Genomic DNA, 20,392 nt, shown 5'->3' with positions numbered 1-20,392 from the left:
TGTGCTTAAAAGTAATGGAAGAGTCATTTAATTGTTTCTACCTCTAAGCCCTTTGACATGGATTTCTGGGAGTCTTTGCTTGCTAGAGGCCATATGATTTACTGTTGTGATGGTTCCTAGATAACTACGATATTTCCTATGTGTGAGTGCCTCCAGCTTTGTCCGTTTTCAATAATTCTTGTTATATTGTAAGCGTCCCCTGGTTCAATGCGCTTAGTGAAGTCTGAATGTTTTGCCCCTCAGCAAGGCAGATGATATTTAATAGATGCCATATTTCTAAGTATCCCATTTAGCTGCATTGCTAAGTAGAATGGCAGCAATAGCAATAGTGAAGAGCTTTGTGGACTATGACTCTCATGTGACATCTAAGAAAGTGATGACATGCTAGCAGCAAACTTCTCTGACAAAAGAGGAACTATAGGCTCAATAAATGGATAGCAGACTGTAAGTAGGTCCTTTTATAGTGGAGGAACATTGCCAATTTTATGATGGGGTAATGTGTAAGCTTTTGGATATACAGTATACAGTTGGGTATATAGCTCCAAAAGGTACTAACTCTTAATTAATTTTTACTAGCAAATATGCATGTTTTGCTTCTAAAATTAGGCTGGAAGACCTTTTATGTTCCTTTATACTGTGGTTTGGTCAGTGCTCCTGTACAAAATTGCCAGATACACATTCATTGTCTAGTAAGAGGGGGGAAATCACAACAATGAACTTGGGGCGCAGTTGTAACAAAAAAATAAATTTAAAAAAATCAGCAAATGTCACTGGTATGAGCACTGGGACATAAATGTCCAGGTCTGTTGAGTTGGAATAAACGACAGACGACCTACACAGGTCTTAAATATCCTAAAGTGAGAACTTTCTCAATTGTCAAAGTTCAAAAAAGGCCTTAAATAGCTGTCCTGTGCTCTAAATTATTTACAGATTATATGGTCAACTATGCTGATCTAAAGTTTGAGTTGCTTGGCTTCTTGTGGTTAGCAGACGTGACAACATGGGAAGAAGTTATACTTTGAGTGATAAGACAGACCAAATTGATTTTTAATAGAACTTATTTTTAAAAAGTTGAGTTCTTTGTTGTGGAGGAAGGAGTAGATGAGCTCTAATTCTAAGTTTCATAAATTTTTAATTTTTAATCTTTATGTTTTTAATCTTTACAATCCAATCCTGAGTCATTAAAACAGCTCCTTAATGTTAATGAAGCCACAGCTGTCATGTTTTATAAATGGAACTGATCTTTTTAACATAATGTTTGACATAAGATAATAGCAATGCATAAATCTGGAATGTTTGTTTTATACCTTGAAGGGATTAACAGCACTACAGAAATAAATGCTTTCATGTTGAATGGTTGATGGAAGTCACCAGGAAGCTAGAAAACAAGCCTGCTTCATGGCAAGGCTTTTGTCTAGAATACTAAGGGCCAATCATCACTTTATATTTTGTACTTGAGTAGAGATACCAGAGTACAAAATAACTGTCCTCTTCTAAAACGTGAATACATAAAAAAGAGACATGGTGAATTCTATAGCATTGCAGTTCACCTACAGCTGGAATTTAAACTGATGGATCTTGCTTGTAGTACTATATAAGCTTCTGGTTGTGTTTTGTTTTATTTACATAGAATTTATAAAGTCTGGCATGACATACATTGAGGTTGAAGAGGTTTCATTATAGTGGAAACACATTTTGTTGCTACTTATTGCAGTGGTTATTGCAATAGTTTAAAGCATTTTGTAAATCTTATTTCTTCCAAAGCTTGTAACATTCAGTAGAGTTAAAAATTTCCAATGTTTGTTCTTTTTGTGTTCCTCAAAACTGCTCTGGGGAATCTAAAATCTTACTTTGCACAGGGCTTCCGGGTCAGCGCCATCGCCGAATGGCGGACTCCCTCCGAGCTCCGGAGGGAGTCGGCTGGGTAGGGGTCGGGTCCTGCCGTGCCGGCGACGCGGGGACCCTCAAAAACCATGGGCGGAGATGCCCATGGACTTGGTGACTCGGCGGGCACCGTTTGCGCCCCCCGACCCGCGAAGGAGCCTTTTTAAAGGCTGCGGAGCGGGTGACAGGGGGGTGTGGTGCTGTGAGTCCAATGCTTCCCCTGCCCAGCAAAGCCGCATGCCATTTGGCGGAGAGCAACGACTTCTTCTTTGAAAATTTTGGATTTGGACTAAAAGGAACAACCCGTGAGTAAATTGATTGGACTTAAAAGGGAAACTTGAGCTTTGAATTTGGAGCGAGCGGGGGGAGTGCAAAAAGGAAGTCTGCCCCCCCGTTGTAGATGGCTCAACGCAAGGATTTGACAACTAAGATCGAGAGATGAACTTGTTTACCTGAAAAAAAATTTTAACTTCACGAAGGGAAATTACAATAATTGTGCTGGAGGAGAAGACTGATTTGTGGGAACTAAAGTGCAACCCCCCCGGGAACCGGGAACGATCCGCTATGAGAGACTGGTGAAGAGACACAGAAACTTTGACAGCTGTCAAAGTAGCTGTCAAAGCAGGAAAATAAAAGAGAACTTTGTTACGATGGCTTTGCTGGTTAGATTTGTTACAATTTGGACATAAATTATTGGAAATAAAGGCAACAAGTTATTTGACTTTTGGGTCTGATTTTGAAAGAAATTAAGTTCCCTCTAGAGGGAAGCTGGGACATTGCAACAGTAGCAGCAAGTGGAAAAATACTCTGAATTTGAGCAGGATCTGTTATCTCTTGGGAAAGCTGCAAAAACGAAGCATTATTTTGTCTACAGAGGTTTCTATACTAAAGGAGACAATGGATTTATCTATTGAAGAAAGGAAGGGACTTGACGCAAGTTATGTTCCTGAATAACAAAAGCCTCTGTGGAGAACAAGAAGTTTCTGAATTAGAAGGTTTCTGCAGCAGAACAGGAAAAAGCAACCTGAGGAATAAGAGCTGGACCAAATTTGAAGCTGGAGTATTTGGAACATCCAGACTTTAAAAGGACCAAGAAATAGAATTTAAGTTAGACTCTTAAACATAGAGGTCTGGATGGAAGAACAATGACTTTTTCTGAGAGTTTTTTCGAGATTGGACTTTCTGAAATTAAAAGCTATCAAAAGACGGCAAAGTGGAGTTGAGATATAGACGTGGATACACCAGGCTGGCAGTAGACAATGGATGAACTTTGGGGATTGGAACCGGGGAATGGGGGGGGGGGGGGAGATTTGGAATCCAAAGGCTGTAAAATTATATATTATTTCTTTCTTTTCTTTTTTCATGTTTGTTGTTTGAAAATAGGGGAATTCGTGGAAGGGAAATGGGGTCGATCTTAGGGAATTATATAAAATATAAGGAGAAATGGTTCATTAAGATAAATAAGATAAATTAATTTGGAATAAATGGGTTATTTAAAATTACAAATAAGGTTTTAAAATTTGGGGTAAGAATCTGTGGAATCAATTTTAAGGGAAATGGAATACAAGAGGGGGAGGGGGGGGGAAGTCCGGGAAAGATGCCACTGAAACCAAGTGTAAATCATATCTGTTTTTTCTTTCTTTCTTGCTATCTTTCCTTTTTATTCTGGAAATTTTTTAATAAATATTATTAAAAAAATAAAAAATCTTACTTTGCACAGAGATAATTCCAACTGCTTAATGTGTGTGTTTTGCTGTGGAAATGTGCCTTGCTGAGAATAAACCGTGTAAAGCTGCAATTGATGTGGTTCTAATTTAGGGCTAAAGTACATGTTACATTACATCTTCATTTTAAAAAAGTCAAAACAGTAGGTGTAGGCAGCCTGATCAGAATTGAGGCTGCCTCAAGAAGGGAGTTACAGATAGGTAGCCGTGTTGGTCTGCCATAGTCAAAACAAAATAAAAAAATTCCTTCCAGTAGCACCTTAAAGACCAACTAAGTTAGTTCTTGGGTCTTTAAGGTGCTACTGGAAGGAATTTTTTTATTTTGTTTCAAGAAGGGAGGAAGAACTTACCCTTTTCTCCCCTGCTGTGGTCCTAATGAAAATCCTGGTCCTGAAGCTGCTATTAGCACTGTGCTCATTTCACTCTTATAGTGTGTGGAGTGAATTTGTAGGATTGTGCTCTTGCACACGTGTACATTTACACAGTTCTCTTAACTTTGGCACATTATGATAGTAGTTGATCTTAGACGGCTCCTGCTTAGCATGAGTGAGAACAACAACCCATTATTATTTGCTTAGCATCATATCTGAATTGGGGATTGTGGTTTCTTTCACTTCAAACAAACCACAACTGGAAGGGAAGTTTTATTCATGATCAAGTTTGTGCAGTCCATAGTTTGGATGTAACGCCATTGCCAGAGGTCAGTGTAGCTTGTTCCTCCCTCAGTTGTATGATGGCCAGGGTGTGATGGCATTTTCACCTAGCAGTATATTGCGAGTGAAACTGCTGCTACTCCTTAGTCTCTGCCACCAGTGCTTGGCTGCAGTTCGTTTCTCCTTAGGGGCGCTGGTGGCAGAGGTGGCGGCGGTTTCACTCGTGATATACCACTGGGTGAAGCAGCCATCATGGTCGGATCCTCATACTGGTTCTGGGCAACTTATTGATACATTGCCCAGGCCTAGTGGTCGACCGAATGGAAAGCTGCTGAGCAATCCAGCAGAACCAGGGAACAGCTTTCACCTCTGTTCCTAGCCTGCTGGAGATCATCAACCAGCATGACCGATGTGGTTTCAGTCCCATGATGGGGCCTGAAACCCAATTGGAAGGGGTTCAAATGCTCTGCATCCTCCAGGCATGCCTGGAATTGGTCCGCGACCACCCACCATCTAAGATAAATAAGTAACGTGGTTATTGAAATGGCTGAATAATAAAGATGATGGTGATGATGGTGATGATGATGATGATGATGATGATGATAATAATAATAATAATAATAATAATTTATTATTTGTACCCCGCCCATCTGGCTGGGTTTCCCCAGCCACTCTGGGCGGCTTCCATAGAAACCAAAAATACACTAAAATATCACACATTAAAAACTTCCCTGAACAGGGCTGCCTTAAGATGTCTTCTGAATGTCAGGTAGTTATTTATCGCTTTGACATCTGATGGGAGGGCGTTCCACAGGGCGGGCGCCACTACCGAGAAGGCCCTCTGCCTGGTTCCCTGTAGCTTTGCTTCTCGCAATGAGGGAACCGCCAGAAGGCCCTCGGCGCTGGACCTCAGCGTCCGGGCAGAACGATGAGGGTGGAGACGCTCCTTCAGGTATACTGGGCCGAGGCCGATTACTGAAGAAAGTAGGGTGCAAGGGTATATATCCTGTAATAACTTCAGTTTACTGTAAACAGGCTTTTAATGAGTGTGCTATAAGTAGTGCTGAAAGTTTTAAGTGGATTAAACAGTAGATTTTCAATTTTAAAACTTGATTATTTGTTTGCAAAGTTCCAGCTTTAATTTAGTGGCATTGGGAATTAAGGGCAAACTTACTTCTTTAGCCTACTTTATTCTTCTATGTTACTGTAATATATAGAATGGGGGAAAATAGTTTAAAATGATATTTCCAACAAGAGTTGTAACTTTTGTTTCTGAAGTGATCATAGCTTGCACTTCCTTCAATACTTCAAGGGCACAATAGTTATGCAAATTTATTTGAATATAATCATTTGAGCTGTGAAATAGCAAATTGATGTTAATCTAAAATCATTTCACAGGTTGAGTCTTCTATTCCATATTAAAGCAGGGGTATCATACTTAAATGGATTGCGGGAAACTTTAAAATGCTAGTATCTAATACAGTGATACCTCGGGTTACAGACACTTCAGGTTACAGACGCTTCAGGTTACAGACTCCGTTAACTCAGAAATAGTAACTCGGATTAAGAACTTTGCTTCAGGATGAGAACAGAAATCGTGAGGCGGCGGCAGGCCCCATTAGCTAAAGTGGTACCTCAGGTTAAGAACAGTTTCAGGTTAAGAACGGACCTCCAGAACAAATTAAGTTCTTAACCCGAGGTACCTTTAGCATTATGCACTGAATGTGGCTTCTGGATCAAGTGCAAGGGAAACTCCATATAGAGTGCATTGCAGTAATCCAACTTTAAAGTCACCATTGTCTGAACTATCGTAGTTAAGCTCTCAGTCCAGGAATGGTCATCACTGTTGTGCTAGGGAACTTGTAAATGACATTTCTAGTAGTTTCATGGAAGTATTTCACACACTGGAAATGTAAGATTAGTTCATACTGTGCTAATGATTTCTAGGATGAATAGATGTATAGCATGGGTAGGCAAACTAAGGCCCAGGGGTTGGATCCGGCCCAATCCCCTTCTAAATCCGGCCCGCGGACCGGATTTACATGAGTAGATTGTGTGCTTTTATTTAAAATGCATCTCTGGGTTATTTGTGGGGCATAGGAATTTGTTCATATTTTTTTTCCAAAATATAGTCCAGCCCCCCAAAAGGTCTGAGGGACAGTGGACTGGCCCCCTGCTGAAAAAGTTTGCTGACCCCTGGTGTATAGTATGTGACTGTCCTGTTTTTCTCTGAAATACCGGTAGTTTTCTAGGATGGTAGTATGTTACAGGTTTGTGTTTTTATGGTTTAGGGATGGGATCAGGCAGGCTTTCCTGTTGCTGTAATTGTGGAAATGCTTGTTCTGCTTCCTGATCAGAGAGGAGTTTGGGCTTCCCCAGAGAGCATCAGGAATAGGAAATGTTCTTTTCTTTCACTTGGTACATAATCTTCACTCACTTAAATTTTTTTTTATTGTTATTTCAAGCTACAGTTGTAGGGCTTGAAATTATTTCTCTTTCTTTTCTCATTTGGAAAGGAAGTGCAGTTTCTTGAGAGTCCTAGGATTATGGTAGAACTCTTGATAAGCTAGGCAAAATACTAATTTTTTATGACTTGATAAAAATGTGGATATGAAAATGATACATTATTCAGATGCCTTTATCATTTATTTTATTTTATTGCTAGCTTGATGCTTGGCATTACATAGTATTAACAGTAAATTATGAAGTACTTCTGCATGTTGGTTATTTTTTCATTCATTGTAATTTATAGTAGATTTTTTTGTAGATTTGTTTTTAGCGTGTTGTAGCTGTAGTGAGGAAATCAAATGACGCCTTTCCTTTAAGAGAAATAAAGGTAAGCATCAACAGAAAACATCACTAATTTTATCAAGGGAACTCGCTCCTTATGCAAGCACCTTAAGTAAACAAACTGCTTCCTGAAAATAAATCCACAATAACATAGTGATTTGTATAGTTTGATGTTTTTAAAAACTAAACATGATTTGGCAGATGCTGACTTAGGGGATGTGAGTTGTATGTTTGGTAGGAAATTGCGATAGTACTGGGAGGATATTTTCATGTTACTTGCCACTTTTCATGAATATCACCTTCCCTTTTTTAAAATTAACTGTTGTGGAATACAACTCTGACCGCATTATACTATAGCTATGGTCACTATTAATGCAATGATATTACACAATGTATGCTGCTTATTCCATTGTGTCATGCAACATGGGTGTCTCTAAGGCATTCCTCTTGCCTCTGACCTTCAGTTATTATGTTTGTTTTAGTGGTGGCTAAGACTGATGGGAACTGAGGTCCAAAACATGTACAGGGAAGGCCACTACATCCACTGCATATTACTTAACTACCTTTGTTTGTATTTGTCCTCTTATTTCATCTGCCTTTTTTTTGGGGGGGGGGGTCAAACCTAAAATCTTTCCGTAATTTCTCCATTTTCTCTTGCTGCTCCATACAGCATCTTCTTGACTAAAATGATTCTGTCCCTCAAAGTTTTGAAAACTTGCTTTTTCTATGCCTAACTCCCCCCCCCCCGTCCTCTTTGTCTGTTCCCATGACTTGATAGCTACACTCCCAGAGGCATGGACATCCTTATAAATAAAGTGAATACTTTTGCCTCAATCACATGGCATCTTTTATAAGGAAGAGTGAAACCCCTTGGTGTATACAATCTACATGAAGAGAGCTCCAGGATGCGTCTTCTTCTAAAACCTGTCCAGTCACTCCCTCCTTGCTCTTCTGCCTAGCTTTTTCACACGGGCATAAGCATTGGAGGCATAGCCTTAGGCTGTGCTGCTGTTATGAGGAAATTAATAGCACAACACTTACTGCTGCATGTGCTTTGTTTTTCCTATTCTTTGTCTTAACATCCTGAATAATTAATATATTTATTTAAATATATAGGAATGCTGCAGAGTTTGGATCACACAATTTTATTATATTAACAGCTTGACCAGTATTTTATATTTATGTAATTGTTGTTGGCATCCATCTGTCGAGAGACAATGAAGTGTAGTGTTTTCTTTTCCCAAAGATATCCCGCAGGGCAGTGGAGGTTTAGGATCAGAGTTTTCCATCTCTTAGGTGGGCCAGCTTCCCAGGTTGATGAGCCCCATCTGCCCCCGGAACGGTTTATATATACATTATGATATGATATTATGATATGATATGATATGATATGATATGATATGATATGATATGATATATAGGTGACACATCTAGTATTCTATAAAAGGAAATAGGTGCTGGGGTTAATTAGATAAGAAGTTTATTATACATCACTGAGCAACTGTGATCATCCCGTTGAGGGTCAGGCGACACTTGCAAAGTCTTATTTGCTTTGGATATACTTCTGTAAGCTAGCAACATAGCTACATTTGCTAGGTAACTCCAGCATGGCACCAAATTTCAGTGCATGCCTAAAACCAGGGCTGGCAATGTATTCTGCTAATTTCTTGAGAGATTTTACTGTAATCCTTTGAGATTTCAGTGAAGCACACAAGATCTCCTGATAGTTCAGTAAGATCTCAGCAGAACCCGCCACTACCATTTCACAGGCGCTGTTGCACAACCCAGGTTAAGAGAGGTAAGAGATGCTTCAGGGGCAGGGGGGCACCATGTTCCTGTTCCGCCTCAAGTGGTGAAATGGGACACTACCCATGCATACAGCTTGCAGAGAAAGTAAGTGAAAAGTTATGATATCTATTACATAGGTGCATTTGGAAGCTGTGAGAATGATGTGAAGTGATCTAGCGTAGGATATGAATGCTAATATAGAATAGTAGTCCTTTAAAACTCTAGCAAGAGGTCATATTAGATGCAACTTTTTCTAACAAAAGGAAACAAATCTCTACAAGAAATAATTATCCAGAAACAAATAGATCCTCTGGAAAAGCAAAGCCGCTGTGATGCACTAGAAGCCCTAGAGGGACATAGGTGGCACTGTGCTCTAAACCACTGAGCCTCTTGATGGTCGGCAGTTCAAATCCATATGACAGGGTGAGCTCCCGTTGCTCTGTCCCAGCTTCTGCCCACCTAGCAGTTCAAAAGCATACCAGTGCAAGAGGATAAATAGATACTGGTGCAGTAGGAAGGTAAACAGCATTTCCATGCACTCTGGCACTCGTCACACTGTCCCGTTGCTCCAGAAGTGGTTTAGTCCTGCTGGCTACATGACCCACAAAGCTGTCTGTGGACAAACACCAGCTCCCTCGGATGGAATGGAAAAAACTAGAGGATAAGAAAAAGTCCTAGAAGAACAGGCACACAACCATTGTTTTCCAGCTCAAGATTTTTTACTCTGGGATTAGAAATGTGCTAGCTTGTATTTGTATTTTTATACTTTAATGTAACAGAGGAGAAAATGAGATCTAATTGAGCTTGGGTCGAAGTGCATAGACCTGAATGAACAATTAGCTTTCTGAAGCCTACATAGTATCTGATCGAATTAAGCCATTTTAGGTAGCTTTGAAATTTGTTGGTGACAGAGTAGAAATGGATTTTGTAAATGAACTAAACTGAGGTGACTTCATTAGTATTCCTGGTAAATACAGTATCTCCTTCCCAAGAATACATATTCTCTTTTGTAGATTAAAGCATTTTTCACTAACCAAATGATGGTGGTGTCAACAAACCATGAATATGAATGCCTCTTTAATATGTGCTTAATTTCTTTTCCTTAAGATTGAAAGTGACTTTGAAAGCAAGCTTGCTGGTTTTACCCTGTGGCTGTGAAACTGTCACATTTTTTTGTCTTTTTAAATAAGCCAGTGTTTAAATCAATGGTGATGCATATAAAATATGTTAATAGTTGCTTATAAATACAAAGTATTCTAAATATATTATGGCTGATTTAAAATTAGTATTTGTCTAATTATATATATTTGGTTTATCATAAGACATTCAACAGTTTAAAAAATAATTTCTATGGAATATAAAGATTAGTTACATTTTCAATATTTTTCTGAGAGCATTGAAAAATTATGCTTAACCTTTTCTGTGTTAGGGAACCTTTCTATTTTTTCCTGGTATTTAACCAGGCTAAGGAAGAGAATTCTTAAGAAAGAGAGTAGCTTTCCCAAAGGAAGTCTTCTCCCATAGGATTACGGGGTGGTATGAAAGGTATTATATGAAGGGTCCAAGACAGTGGTGGCTGGTGGGCTTTGGACCTGGTGGGACTGATAGGAGATCATGAAAGTGTGGCCATGAAAAAGGGACTCAAATGATGATTGCAGGACCCAGGTTCGTTGATATGGGGGGACGGGGGACGGAATGGCAGGAAGCAGTCCTTGAGGTATTGCAGTCCTTGAGCACTTCAAATTGAGCTCAGAAGCTAATTGGCAGCCAGTGCAGTTGGGCCAGGATTGGCATTTTTGAACCATGTTCAGAGACAGCCCCTTGTAACGTGTTGCAGTAATCTTTAGAGATTGCCAGAGCGTAGACAACAGAAGTTAGGTTATCTTTGTCCAGGTAGGGGTACAGCTGGGCTGTCAGCCAAAGCTGATGGAAGGCACTCTGTGCCACCAAAGCCACCTGAGTCTCAAGCGACAGCAATGGATCCAGAAAGACCCCCAAGCTGTTATCAGGGTTGGCTCAGCTACAGGTCAGTACAGAAGCTCAGAGATGAGCAGTAAGGTTGATGCTTTATTTGAGGAAACAGAATACAAAACAGAGAAACCTATAGGCAAGACTGGCTCTGGTAAAGCTGTCAACCTGGGCCTTCCACTTCCCCCTAAGTCTCCTCCCCAGCCAGCTGTTGAGAGATTGAGGAGAATTAACAGGGGCACATTTCCCTTATCTCTCTCCTGACAGAAGTCATCATTCAGGGTGTCCAAAGCAGTATATGTGCTGGAACTGAGACTAAATCCCAGTTGAAATGGAGCTAGAAAATCAGTTTCTTCTACAAGTGCCTGGATCTGGTCTGCAACCACCCACTCAAGAACCTTGCCCAAGAAGGGGAGATTAGCAACTGGCTTTACTTAGATTTTCAAAATACAGGGAGGGTTTCTTGAGGAGTGGTTTTACCCCAGAGCCAGTCACCTCAGCATGGATGAGCAGTCTGGGAGTCATCAACACTGTCTCTGACAAGACCTCTGTCAGTTCAGGAGACTGCAAGGCAGTATTAAACGGTTGTGTTATCACCCCAACTCTATTTATTATTTTCATTCCCATGATCCTACACTTTGTTGAAGGGAAACTACCCACCAGAATAGAAATCATATATTGAATAGATTGAAAGCTCTTTAATCTGAGTAGGCTGAAAGCAAAGAGTGAGGCTACCATAACTTCCACCATAGAGCTTCATTATGCTGATGACAACATAGTGTGTACACACTCAGAGGATGACCTTCAAACCATCCTAAATATTTTTGCAGAAGCTTACAAAAAGTTTGGCCTATCACCCAAAATCCAAAAAACCAAAGTGGTACACCAACAAGCACAAAACAACCTCTCTGCAGCACCACAAATATCTTTCCACAAGGGCTGACATTGATGCCAAAATCCAGCATTGCCTGAGCTCTACGAGTGCAGCTTTCTTCTGATTGAAGTGCAGAGTATTTGAGGTCTGAGACATTCGCAGGGAAACCAAAATGCTTGTTTACAAAGCTATTGTACTACCAACCTTACTATATGATTGTGAAACATGGACCGCGTATAAACTTCATCTCCAACTCCTTGAAAGATTCCATCAACGGTGTCTCTGAAAATTTTTACACATCACTCGGGAAGACAGGCAAACTTACGCCGTTGTACTGGAAGAAGCAAAGATCACCAGTGTTGAAGCAATGATTCTTCAACATCAACTTCGTTGGACTGGTCATGTGGTTCTGATGCCTGATTATTGTCTTCCAAAGCAGTACCTCGAGTTACAAACGCTTCAGGTTACAAACTCCACTAACCTGGAAGAGTTACCTTGAGTTGAGAACTTTGCCCCAGGATGAGAATGGAAATCGTGTGCGGGCGGTGCAGTGGCAGCAAGAGGCCCTATTAGCGAAAGCACGCCTCTAGTTAAGAACAGTTCCAGGTTAAGAACAGACCTCCAGAACAAATAAAGTTTGTAACTAGAGGTACCACTGTACTCTATTCCGAACTTAAAAATGGAAAGCGCAAAAGAGGTCAGCAAAAGAGGTTTAAAGACTCTCTTCAGGCAAATCTGTTACTATAAGAGAACAAGATGAGTTCCGGCACCCTTTTTTTCTAGAAAAATAGTGCTGCTGTGTTGATGGAAACAAACTGATTTCATGGAGAAATGGATGGTATAAGAGGAAAATTAAATAGATTTTTGTTTTATTACAAATATTCAAAATAGCCAATGCAAATTCTTCTCCCTGAGGGTGTAGTCTTTATTTTGTGTGTCTGTTAAATACACTTGGTGTTAGTTTAAGATACAGTAAGTTTTGAGACACACAGAATTGTTTCTATTTTGTTAATTATGTAGTGCCATCTGGTGGCTTTTCCATCTCTTGCTGCAATATAGTTAAAATGGAGCTTAAAACAGAATATGAAAATTCAGTGGTGTGTTTTCATGATGTTATTCCTCCCAGCTTAATATTCTTAATATGTTTGTCTGTACATCATGAAAACACGTTTTTATACTTTGCTGGATGGAGACCAGTTCATTCTAATTTCATCTATAGGTGGTTATGCATATATTGCAAAAGTTTATGTCATGAGATTTATAAATACAGTGGTACCTTGGTTTAAGAACAGTCCTGTTTATGAACAATTCGGTTTACGAACTCCGCAAAACCAGAAGTAGTGTCATGGTTTGCGAACTTTACCTTGGTCTAAGAACGGAAGCGGAACGGTGGAAGGGCACCGATGGCGGGAGCTCTCATTAACTAATGAGGAAAAGCACGCCTTGGTTTAAGAATGGTTTCGGTTTAAGAACGGACTTCCAGAATGGATTAAGTTTGTAAACCAACGTACAACTGTACTACAGAATACACAGAGGAAATCCCTGTGTGTACCTTTTTCAGGTAGAATTGAAAGTTCCATTTTGTTGAGCTTAATTGGGTGAGCTTTCTGTATCCACAAGTAATGTGGTTAATATTTTAGGCTGGAGCAATAGGCCCCAAATATATGTAAAACCTATTGGTAGCATTCTATCTGATAGCTCTATAGGCAGTCAAGCCCAACTCAGAAGGTAGAAGAAAAGCAGCAAGCTGGAGAGAGGAAGCAATGTTTGATTTCTCTCTGACTCTAATGTTGTGGCAAAGACCTCTTGGGGTGTTAAATACTGAGGCTCAGGTTGTATATATGTGTAAATAGACCATATATTACAAAGACACAACAGTCTCTACTGTACCTCATTCCAAAAGGAAACAGAAACTCTGGGTATGTGCTTGGAACCCCTGGAATCTTGCACCACTTGGAGATTGGGGTGGCGTGCAACAATAGTAAAGCTTAAAGAGTTGTATGAAAACCATACCATTTTCTCCCTCTTAGTGAAGGAAACAACATATAGTCAGATAACATATGGCCCTATATGTGTTTACGTTGCAAGCTTTGTTAAGTTTGATGGGTAAGTGTGCACAGGATTGTACTCTGAACGTTAATTGCTAACATTCCAGGCAACGTCACACTTGGCAATGACTTGGTCCAGGGACAAGAAATGTTACACAAAAGATAAGGTCATGTAGCCTGACTAGTTGCAATTTGGTGTGATCACCTTTTACTTTATAAAACAAACCAGGAGACTTCTGGTGGAAAAATACTTCACTGAGAAAAAGTAGGCTTATACTGAGAATGTTCAATGGATTTTAGCTTAAAAAAATAAAAATAAAATATCTACATTCTCATATTAGATATTTGTTGCAAATTGGGTGCTCTAAGGCAGCAGACACCACCTTTTAGGAATCTTTTTTTACTCTGCCTGAGGCTAGCAGACAAGTACTTGCTTGCAAACCCGCCTTGGTATTGTTTCTATCCTTTATGAATAATAATTGTTACATCTCTCCCTCTATCGGCTCTTCTCTCTCTCTCCCATTCAAAGTTCCAATTCCCATGTAGAGAAGCCTACTGCAGCAAAGAACCAATGAGACTTTATTGCATGGTCACCTGCATTTTGAACTTTTCTGCATATATAGCTACCAGTTAAAATTCCATGAACAAGGCTTAAGTATAGCCACTCTATGCTTTCATCCTGAAATAACAACAGTACTGTACTAATTGTATATTCAGAACAGTTTTTGATTAGCATTGGCAAATAATTATGAGAAATATTTGGAAAACATAAAGCTGCCAATGTATTGGCACCCAGATTCATGACAGGGGTAGCTCAAACAAAAGCTGACAGACAGTATTTTTTTAAATAATTGAAAGTGGTGTGAGAGTTGCATCTCTCCACATTACACAGCCATTTATTTTGTCATCTCAATTCAAATAGGCTTTGTAGGTTTTTGATATGATGTAAACTTACCATTGGGATGCGGGTGGTCCTGTGGGTTAAACCACAGAGCCTAGGATTTGCCGATCAGAAGGTCGGCGGTTCGAATCCTCGCGACGGGGTGAGCTCCTGTTGCTCGGTCCCTGCTCCTGCCAACCTAGCAGTTCAAAAGCACATCAAAGTGCAAGTAGATCAATACGTACCGCTCCGGTGGGAAGGTAAACAGTGTTTCCGTGCACTGCTCTGGTTTGCCAGAAGCGGCTTAGTCATGCTGGTCACATGACCCCGAAGCTGTACGCCGGCTCCCTCGGCCAGTAAAGCGAGATGAGCACTGCAACCCCAGAGTCGGCCACGACTGGACCTAATAGTCAGCGGTCCCTTTACCTTTACCTAAACTTACTATATTTAATTGTATTTTATCTTGCCCTTTCCAAGTGCAAAAATGAGATGTGAACAATGACCAGATAGTCCTCCTTCAAATTGCTTTCAGTTTCATTTGTAAGTGTGTGTGTGCATATGGGGAACATATCGCCTGTGGGCAGATGAAGGTTTGCTAGCATTCCATCTCTCTCCTTGTTTAAATAGCTTACGGCAATATGGTGTTCTCTGAAGCTAGCAAGCGTTCTTTTTTTTACACATACAAATGGTATCTTTTACAACGACCATTTTATGCTTCCTCAGTGCATGCACAATAGTGCATGTGCACATCGCCACAATCCGGAAGTGGCCGGAGTGAGCTTACACATGCTCCACCAACATGTGTGGAAGCCATGAACATAATCCCCATGTAAATGGGGGTTGCCTGTATTTCCAGTTGAGAATGGATTTTAACTCCAGCATCTCTCCTTTTTTTTTTTTTTTTTTTACAGCTTGATAGTATATTGTCACCTCCATCTATGCCATTTCGGAAATCCAGCAACCCTGAAGTTTCTTCTGGCCCCAGCAAGCCACTGAAATTTAAAAGGCAACTCAGTGAAGATGGGAGACCGTTTAGAAGAGGAAGTCTTGGAGGAGCTCTGACTGGTAAGGAAAATGGCATGTCCATATAGCCAAGGATGGATATATTCCCATACATACTTAGTAAAAAAATAAAGCTCTGCTATAGAAAACATGCCTGATCTTAAAAATTTATATGAACAGACACCAGTCAAGCTCAGAGTGTTGTGTACTGATTATAGACAGATGACTTAGAGAGGATAACAGAGACAGATATCTCCATGAGTCATTTTAATGAATCTCTACAATACTGTCTCTGTAAAGTAAGATTAGCAATTACTCCTGCTCCCCACCAAAATCCATTGTACTGGTTATTGCAGCCCATTATTTAGTGAGGCCTGCATTCCTTTCTGGGTAACTTCCTGAGACCATATGCCAGTGGTGGGTGGGACTGGAGACAAAAGTGAGAAGAGCAACAAATGTAAATTTTGCCTTTGAACAGAAGGTTAGTTTCTACACACAACTCTCTACCCACTCCCCATCCAAGCAAGCAGGGAATCATTATAAAAAATCAATGACACACCCCAGCCAAGCAGAATTACTCAAGGAAAGTGCAGAGCAGGGCCAGTGGGGCGGGGGTGATGTGGCAAGAGTCCCAAGGGCCAGGTAGACGGTGCAGAAGGGCACATTTGGCCCCTGTCGCTGATATATATACACTAGCTTCTTAGTCATAGGTGAGAAGGAATTTTATGCAGGCAAGTGAGCAGGCTGGTAGAAGAATGGCAGAACACTTTGTTCATCATTTGTACCTAGAATAGAACTGCAGCTGGCTCTTGCAAAATGATGAAGCCCTGTCTTTTTCCCCCCAGCTTCAGCAGGCTAGTAAAAATAAGAAAAAGGCATGTTAGTAACTTTTGTGGCCTTACATGCAAGGCTAATTTACTACCATGGTAGCTTTTGGGTTGCTCTTTTTTTTACTTACATAAAGTAGAAGTTACTCAATGGACCTTTAATTACACTAAGAATGTACTGCTGTGGCTCCTGGGGTTGGGTGTGTCTCAGGAATCAGAACTCCATTTCCAGTGTCAGATACCTATAGAAAATACATGCTGAGAGTGAGCTGTGTTGTGCCACTCAGAAACCAATCAGTGGAATCTTAAAATGTCCTGCAGAAAATGTCAACATGCCCAGCAGAAGTGACAGCTATCTATTTGGAGAGTGATGCGTATAATGCAATTTTTGTGTGTTATAAAGACTTTTTGTTGTTGTTAGAGTAAAACTCTAGTTTCCCATGGATAACATGTTCATTTCTGCAAATTCTTTACAGTGGAAATTATCAGTTACCACAAACAGACAACTTGATCCTTCAGTACTCCACCTTTAGTTATTTCCCCTCAACTTTGTCAGTTGGAGACTTGTCCATTTTCCAACAAGTCTGTTGAGAAGGAAGAATTCTGAAGTCAAATTAGCTGTATACTTTTTCACTAGATTCTCCCTGCCACTTTCACATTCTTAGCTACTTGCCTTTCTGGAAGCTGCTATAGATCTCAAGAGAGAAGCTTGTCAATCATGTCACTTCATAAAATTATTCATGAATTCTAAATTTAAGTGTATTAGGAGACTGTCGACAATTTTTAATGTACAGCGTGGGTAGCCATTTTGCTGTTAGTTTCTGAATTACCACCATATATTTTAATAACAAATTCTCTATTTAAATTAAATATATCAACAGCAATTTATATGTTCAAACTAATTGGTTGTAATTCACTGCCGAACTGAGTCAAGGCTCTTGATTTCCCTTTATTAAAATATTAAATGCAGAAAACAAAGCTGCATGATTTATTCCTGTCATGGAGCAGGAAAACTGGTTAACTGCAAAGCTCCTTTGCTGCAGTGAATGGGTTTCATGAGCTGAAGTAACTTCAAAGGGCTTTATACAATCACTTGGGCTCGGGCTTAAATTGTCAGAATTGAGAATGCTCCACAGGCTTAGTAGGCTATGCTGAAAGTGGAATTCAAGATAGAAAATAATGGCTTTCTAAATGGGCTGGAGGTGAAGAGTGCTGTGTCTAACTAGGTTCAAAGTTAACTAAAATGTGTGACTTTATTTCCTTTCTATTACTTATTACAGAGCAGTATTGCATTGTAGTAGCTTAAATGTTTTTGTTCATCATGCTAAGATGTTTTACAATGCTGAAATTGACTTTACCTTATTTATATATAATAAATAAAAATAAAGGTGAAATGCCTTTAATTTGGTTACTATGCTGTGTAGCAATTTCAGGCAGTTATTTCAGGCAATAAAATGCAGTCTAACTAATTCTATGCCGTTTAAGTCAGTGGCTCAGTTTGTATGTAATGCTAAGCCAAACCATGGCTAAGTGTGAGTGAACGTTTATATGAATGCATGGAGCAAAATTGTGGCTGCTTCGCGTCTCCCTTCATCCTGTACTATCCTGAGTTAAGCCATGGTTTGGTTTAGTGTCGTGTCTGAATCCGGGTTTGTGGTTTGTCTAGCCACGAACAAACCATGAAAATACAAAACTGAGTGGTATAGAGAGAGTGATGGGGAATACCACTCCCTGACCTCCAGCTGATCCCTAGATAGCACTGGAATTAACTTTAACATTAGGTTTAGGATGGATAAATGAAAGTAGCTTTTTACACAACACATATTTAAATTATGATGTTTGCTGCCACAAGATGTTATTTGATGACTCTAAAGAAGAATTGAACAAATAGCAGAATAATGTAACAGCCGGGTTCAGAGGCAGACGCTGAATCTCATGTACTGAGAACAAACATTCAATGCCTGTTGTGTTCATGCCCTGCTTGTAGGCTTCTTGACTGGGTAGTGTGTGTTGACAGCAGGATCCTGGACAAGATAGATCCTTGGAGTGATGCCGCAGAAAAACTATTCCTGTGTTCTTGTGCTGTTGGGGCAGTGTGTTATTTTCCCCAGTACTTCTTGTTTTAATTGAAATTTGTGAAAATTGCTTTGGTGTTTGTGTAACTCAGAGGTGGGGAACCTGTGGTTCTCTAGATGTTGCTGAACTACAGCTCCCTTCTTCCTAGCCATTGTCTGTGCTTGCTGGGCCTGATGGAAGTTCTAGTACAGCAACATCTGGGGGCCAAAGATTCCCCAGCCTGGATGTAATTTAAGGCAGTTTCACTACATGTGCTGTAACCTGGAAGAATAAATGCATGAAACTTGAGAAACTTTTGTTTAAGAAACAGGCCTCTTTGTCCAAAGTAGCATGCTTCTGCCACTCTCTAAGCCATTTCTGAAGAGTTTTCATTGATGGACGTTTATGACATTAATTGTGGCTTAAGGTTCAGCTGAAACTCATTTCTTCCTTTATTACAGATCATAGTGAAATAGCAGTAGTCATTCTGAAAGAGCAAAGAATTAAAATAACACTAATTGTAAATGTTAACTGGGCAATTATTCCAAACTATTGAGGATATTTTAGCACCTCAATAATATGAGCTAGATAGGTTTTATTACTGTGTGGAGGAAGGGGCATGAAAGTGCTGAATTTTGTTAATGGGGGTTCTGTACAATGCAGTGGCCAAGGACAACACAATTAAGTCGTCTGTACTTCTAGCTTTGATTGAATTATATCAGCTTTAATGGACAGATTGGGGGAAAATGTTTATCTCTCTTTTAAATCTGGCAGGGAAAGAAGCATTGTCCGTTAATTTTAACCATATGCAGCTAAGTAATACACTTGACAGATGCTAATTTCCTTAAGTTGTAAGCAGCAAATGATGCATGAATTAAACAGCAACATGCTTTTTAAATGCCTGCTGGTATTCCTCCCAAACTGGATTTAAATAAAGTTTCTTGATGTAACTACAAGGAACCAAGATAACAATAATGAAGGGTTTCATAACAATGGTTTTAAAATTAATCAATTGTTTTATTTTTCTATTAAGTCTAATGGGGATGGTTGCATTAATTCTGCATACATTATTGTAAAAACAAACACTAACATTTACATATTTCTTTTTTCACCCTGCTGGCGCTACAACAGTTTGTACTAATAAAAGTGATGTCTTAGAGTCTTAGTTGCTAGGGTCTCTGGTGATCAGATTGAGAAGGGATTTATCCTCTTACTGCTCCTACCCTTCAAGTTAAATACAGTCATTTGAAGAAATCATTGTTTGATGCAGATTATCTTAACATTTACTTCCTGCATTACTGAGCTTAAATACATAGCATGATACAGTCAAAGTTAAGTACTTCTAAGACTCATATCAATGGGAGAATTACTGTGCAATCCTAGGCATGTCTACTCAGAGGTCAGTAGGACTTAATCCAGGTAATGGTGCATAGGATTGTAGCCTTAAGCTTTTACTCTTTTTAAAAAATAATAAAAATAATAAATCAGTAATGAAATTAATGGGCCTTAAGTCTTTAGTTCTGGTTAGATAGTGTCTAGATTCTGTGCTATTGTGATAATAGTTGTTTTAAAAGCCATTTCCATGTCTCTGGAAAGAAAGGGGGATAATTCCCATTAGGATTCAGCAGCAAGCATGTATTCAGCAGCCAAGAACAGTTCAGTTTTAATGTTATTTTTGAAAATGTGGTGATTTACCTAGAATGTACATTTTTTCTTACAGACTGTCTTCTAGCCAATTGCCCTAATATCACATATGTGTTCATAAACAAATAGGCATATATATGCACCAGGCAATCTTCTTAATTGTTTACTTAAAATCAGCTGCTTTATATCTTTCTTTAAGTCAATCAGTTTACTTATATAATGCATTCTCCACGAATAGTTGGTGGTTCACAGAAA

At 39.6% G+C, this 20,392-nt stretch overlaps 1 protein-coding gene across 5 annotated transcripts in view; it reads left to right on the top strand.

The window, feature by feature from the left end:
* Window positions 1-20,392, top strand: part of MAST4 (microtubule associated serine/threonine kinase family member 4) — a gene marked incomplete at its 5' end in the record, with an annotated part of 204,094 nt that overhangs the window by 11,716 nt on the left and 171,986 nt on the right. For all 5 annotated transcript variants that reach the window (XM_079995269.1, XM_079995268.1, XM_079995266.1 and 2 more), the window contains one exon: window positions 15,521-15,674. In XM_079995269.1, the coding sequence (XP_079851395.1) occupies window positions 15,521-15,674 (154 nt within the window). The remainder of the gene's footprint in view (window positions 1-15,520; window positions 15,675-20,392) is intronic.

Source organism: Podarcis cretensis (genome assembly GCF_951804945.1).
Source record: "Podarcis cretensis genome assembly, chromosome: 11".
Taxonomy (NCBI): Eukaryota; Metazoa; Chordata; class Lepidosauria; order Squamata; family Lacertidae; genus Podarcis; species Podarcis cretensis.
This window is presented reverse-complemented; position numbering and strand designations above follow the sequence as displayed.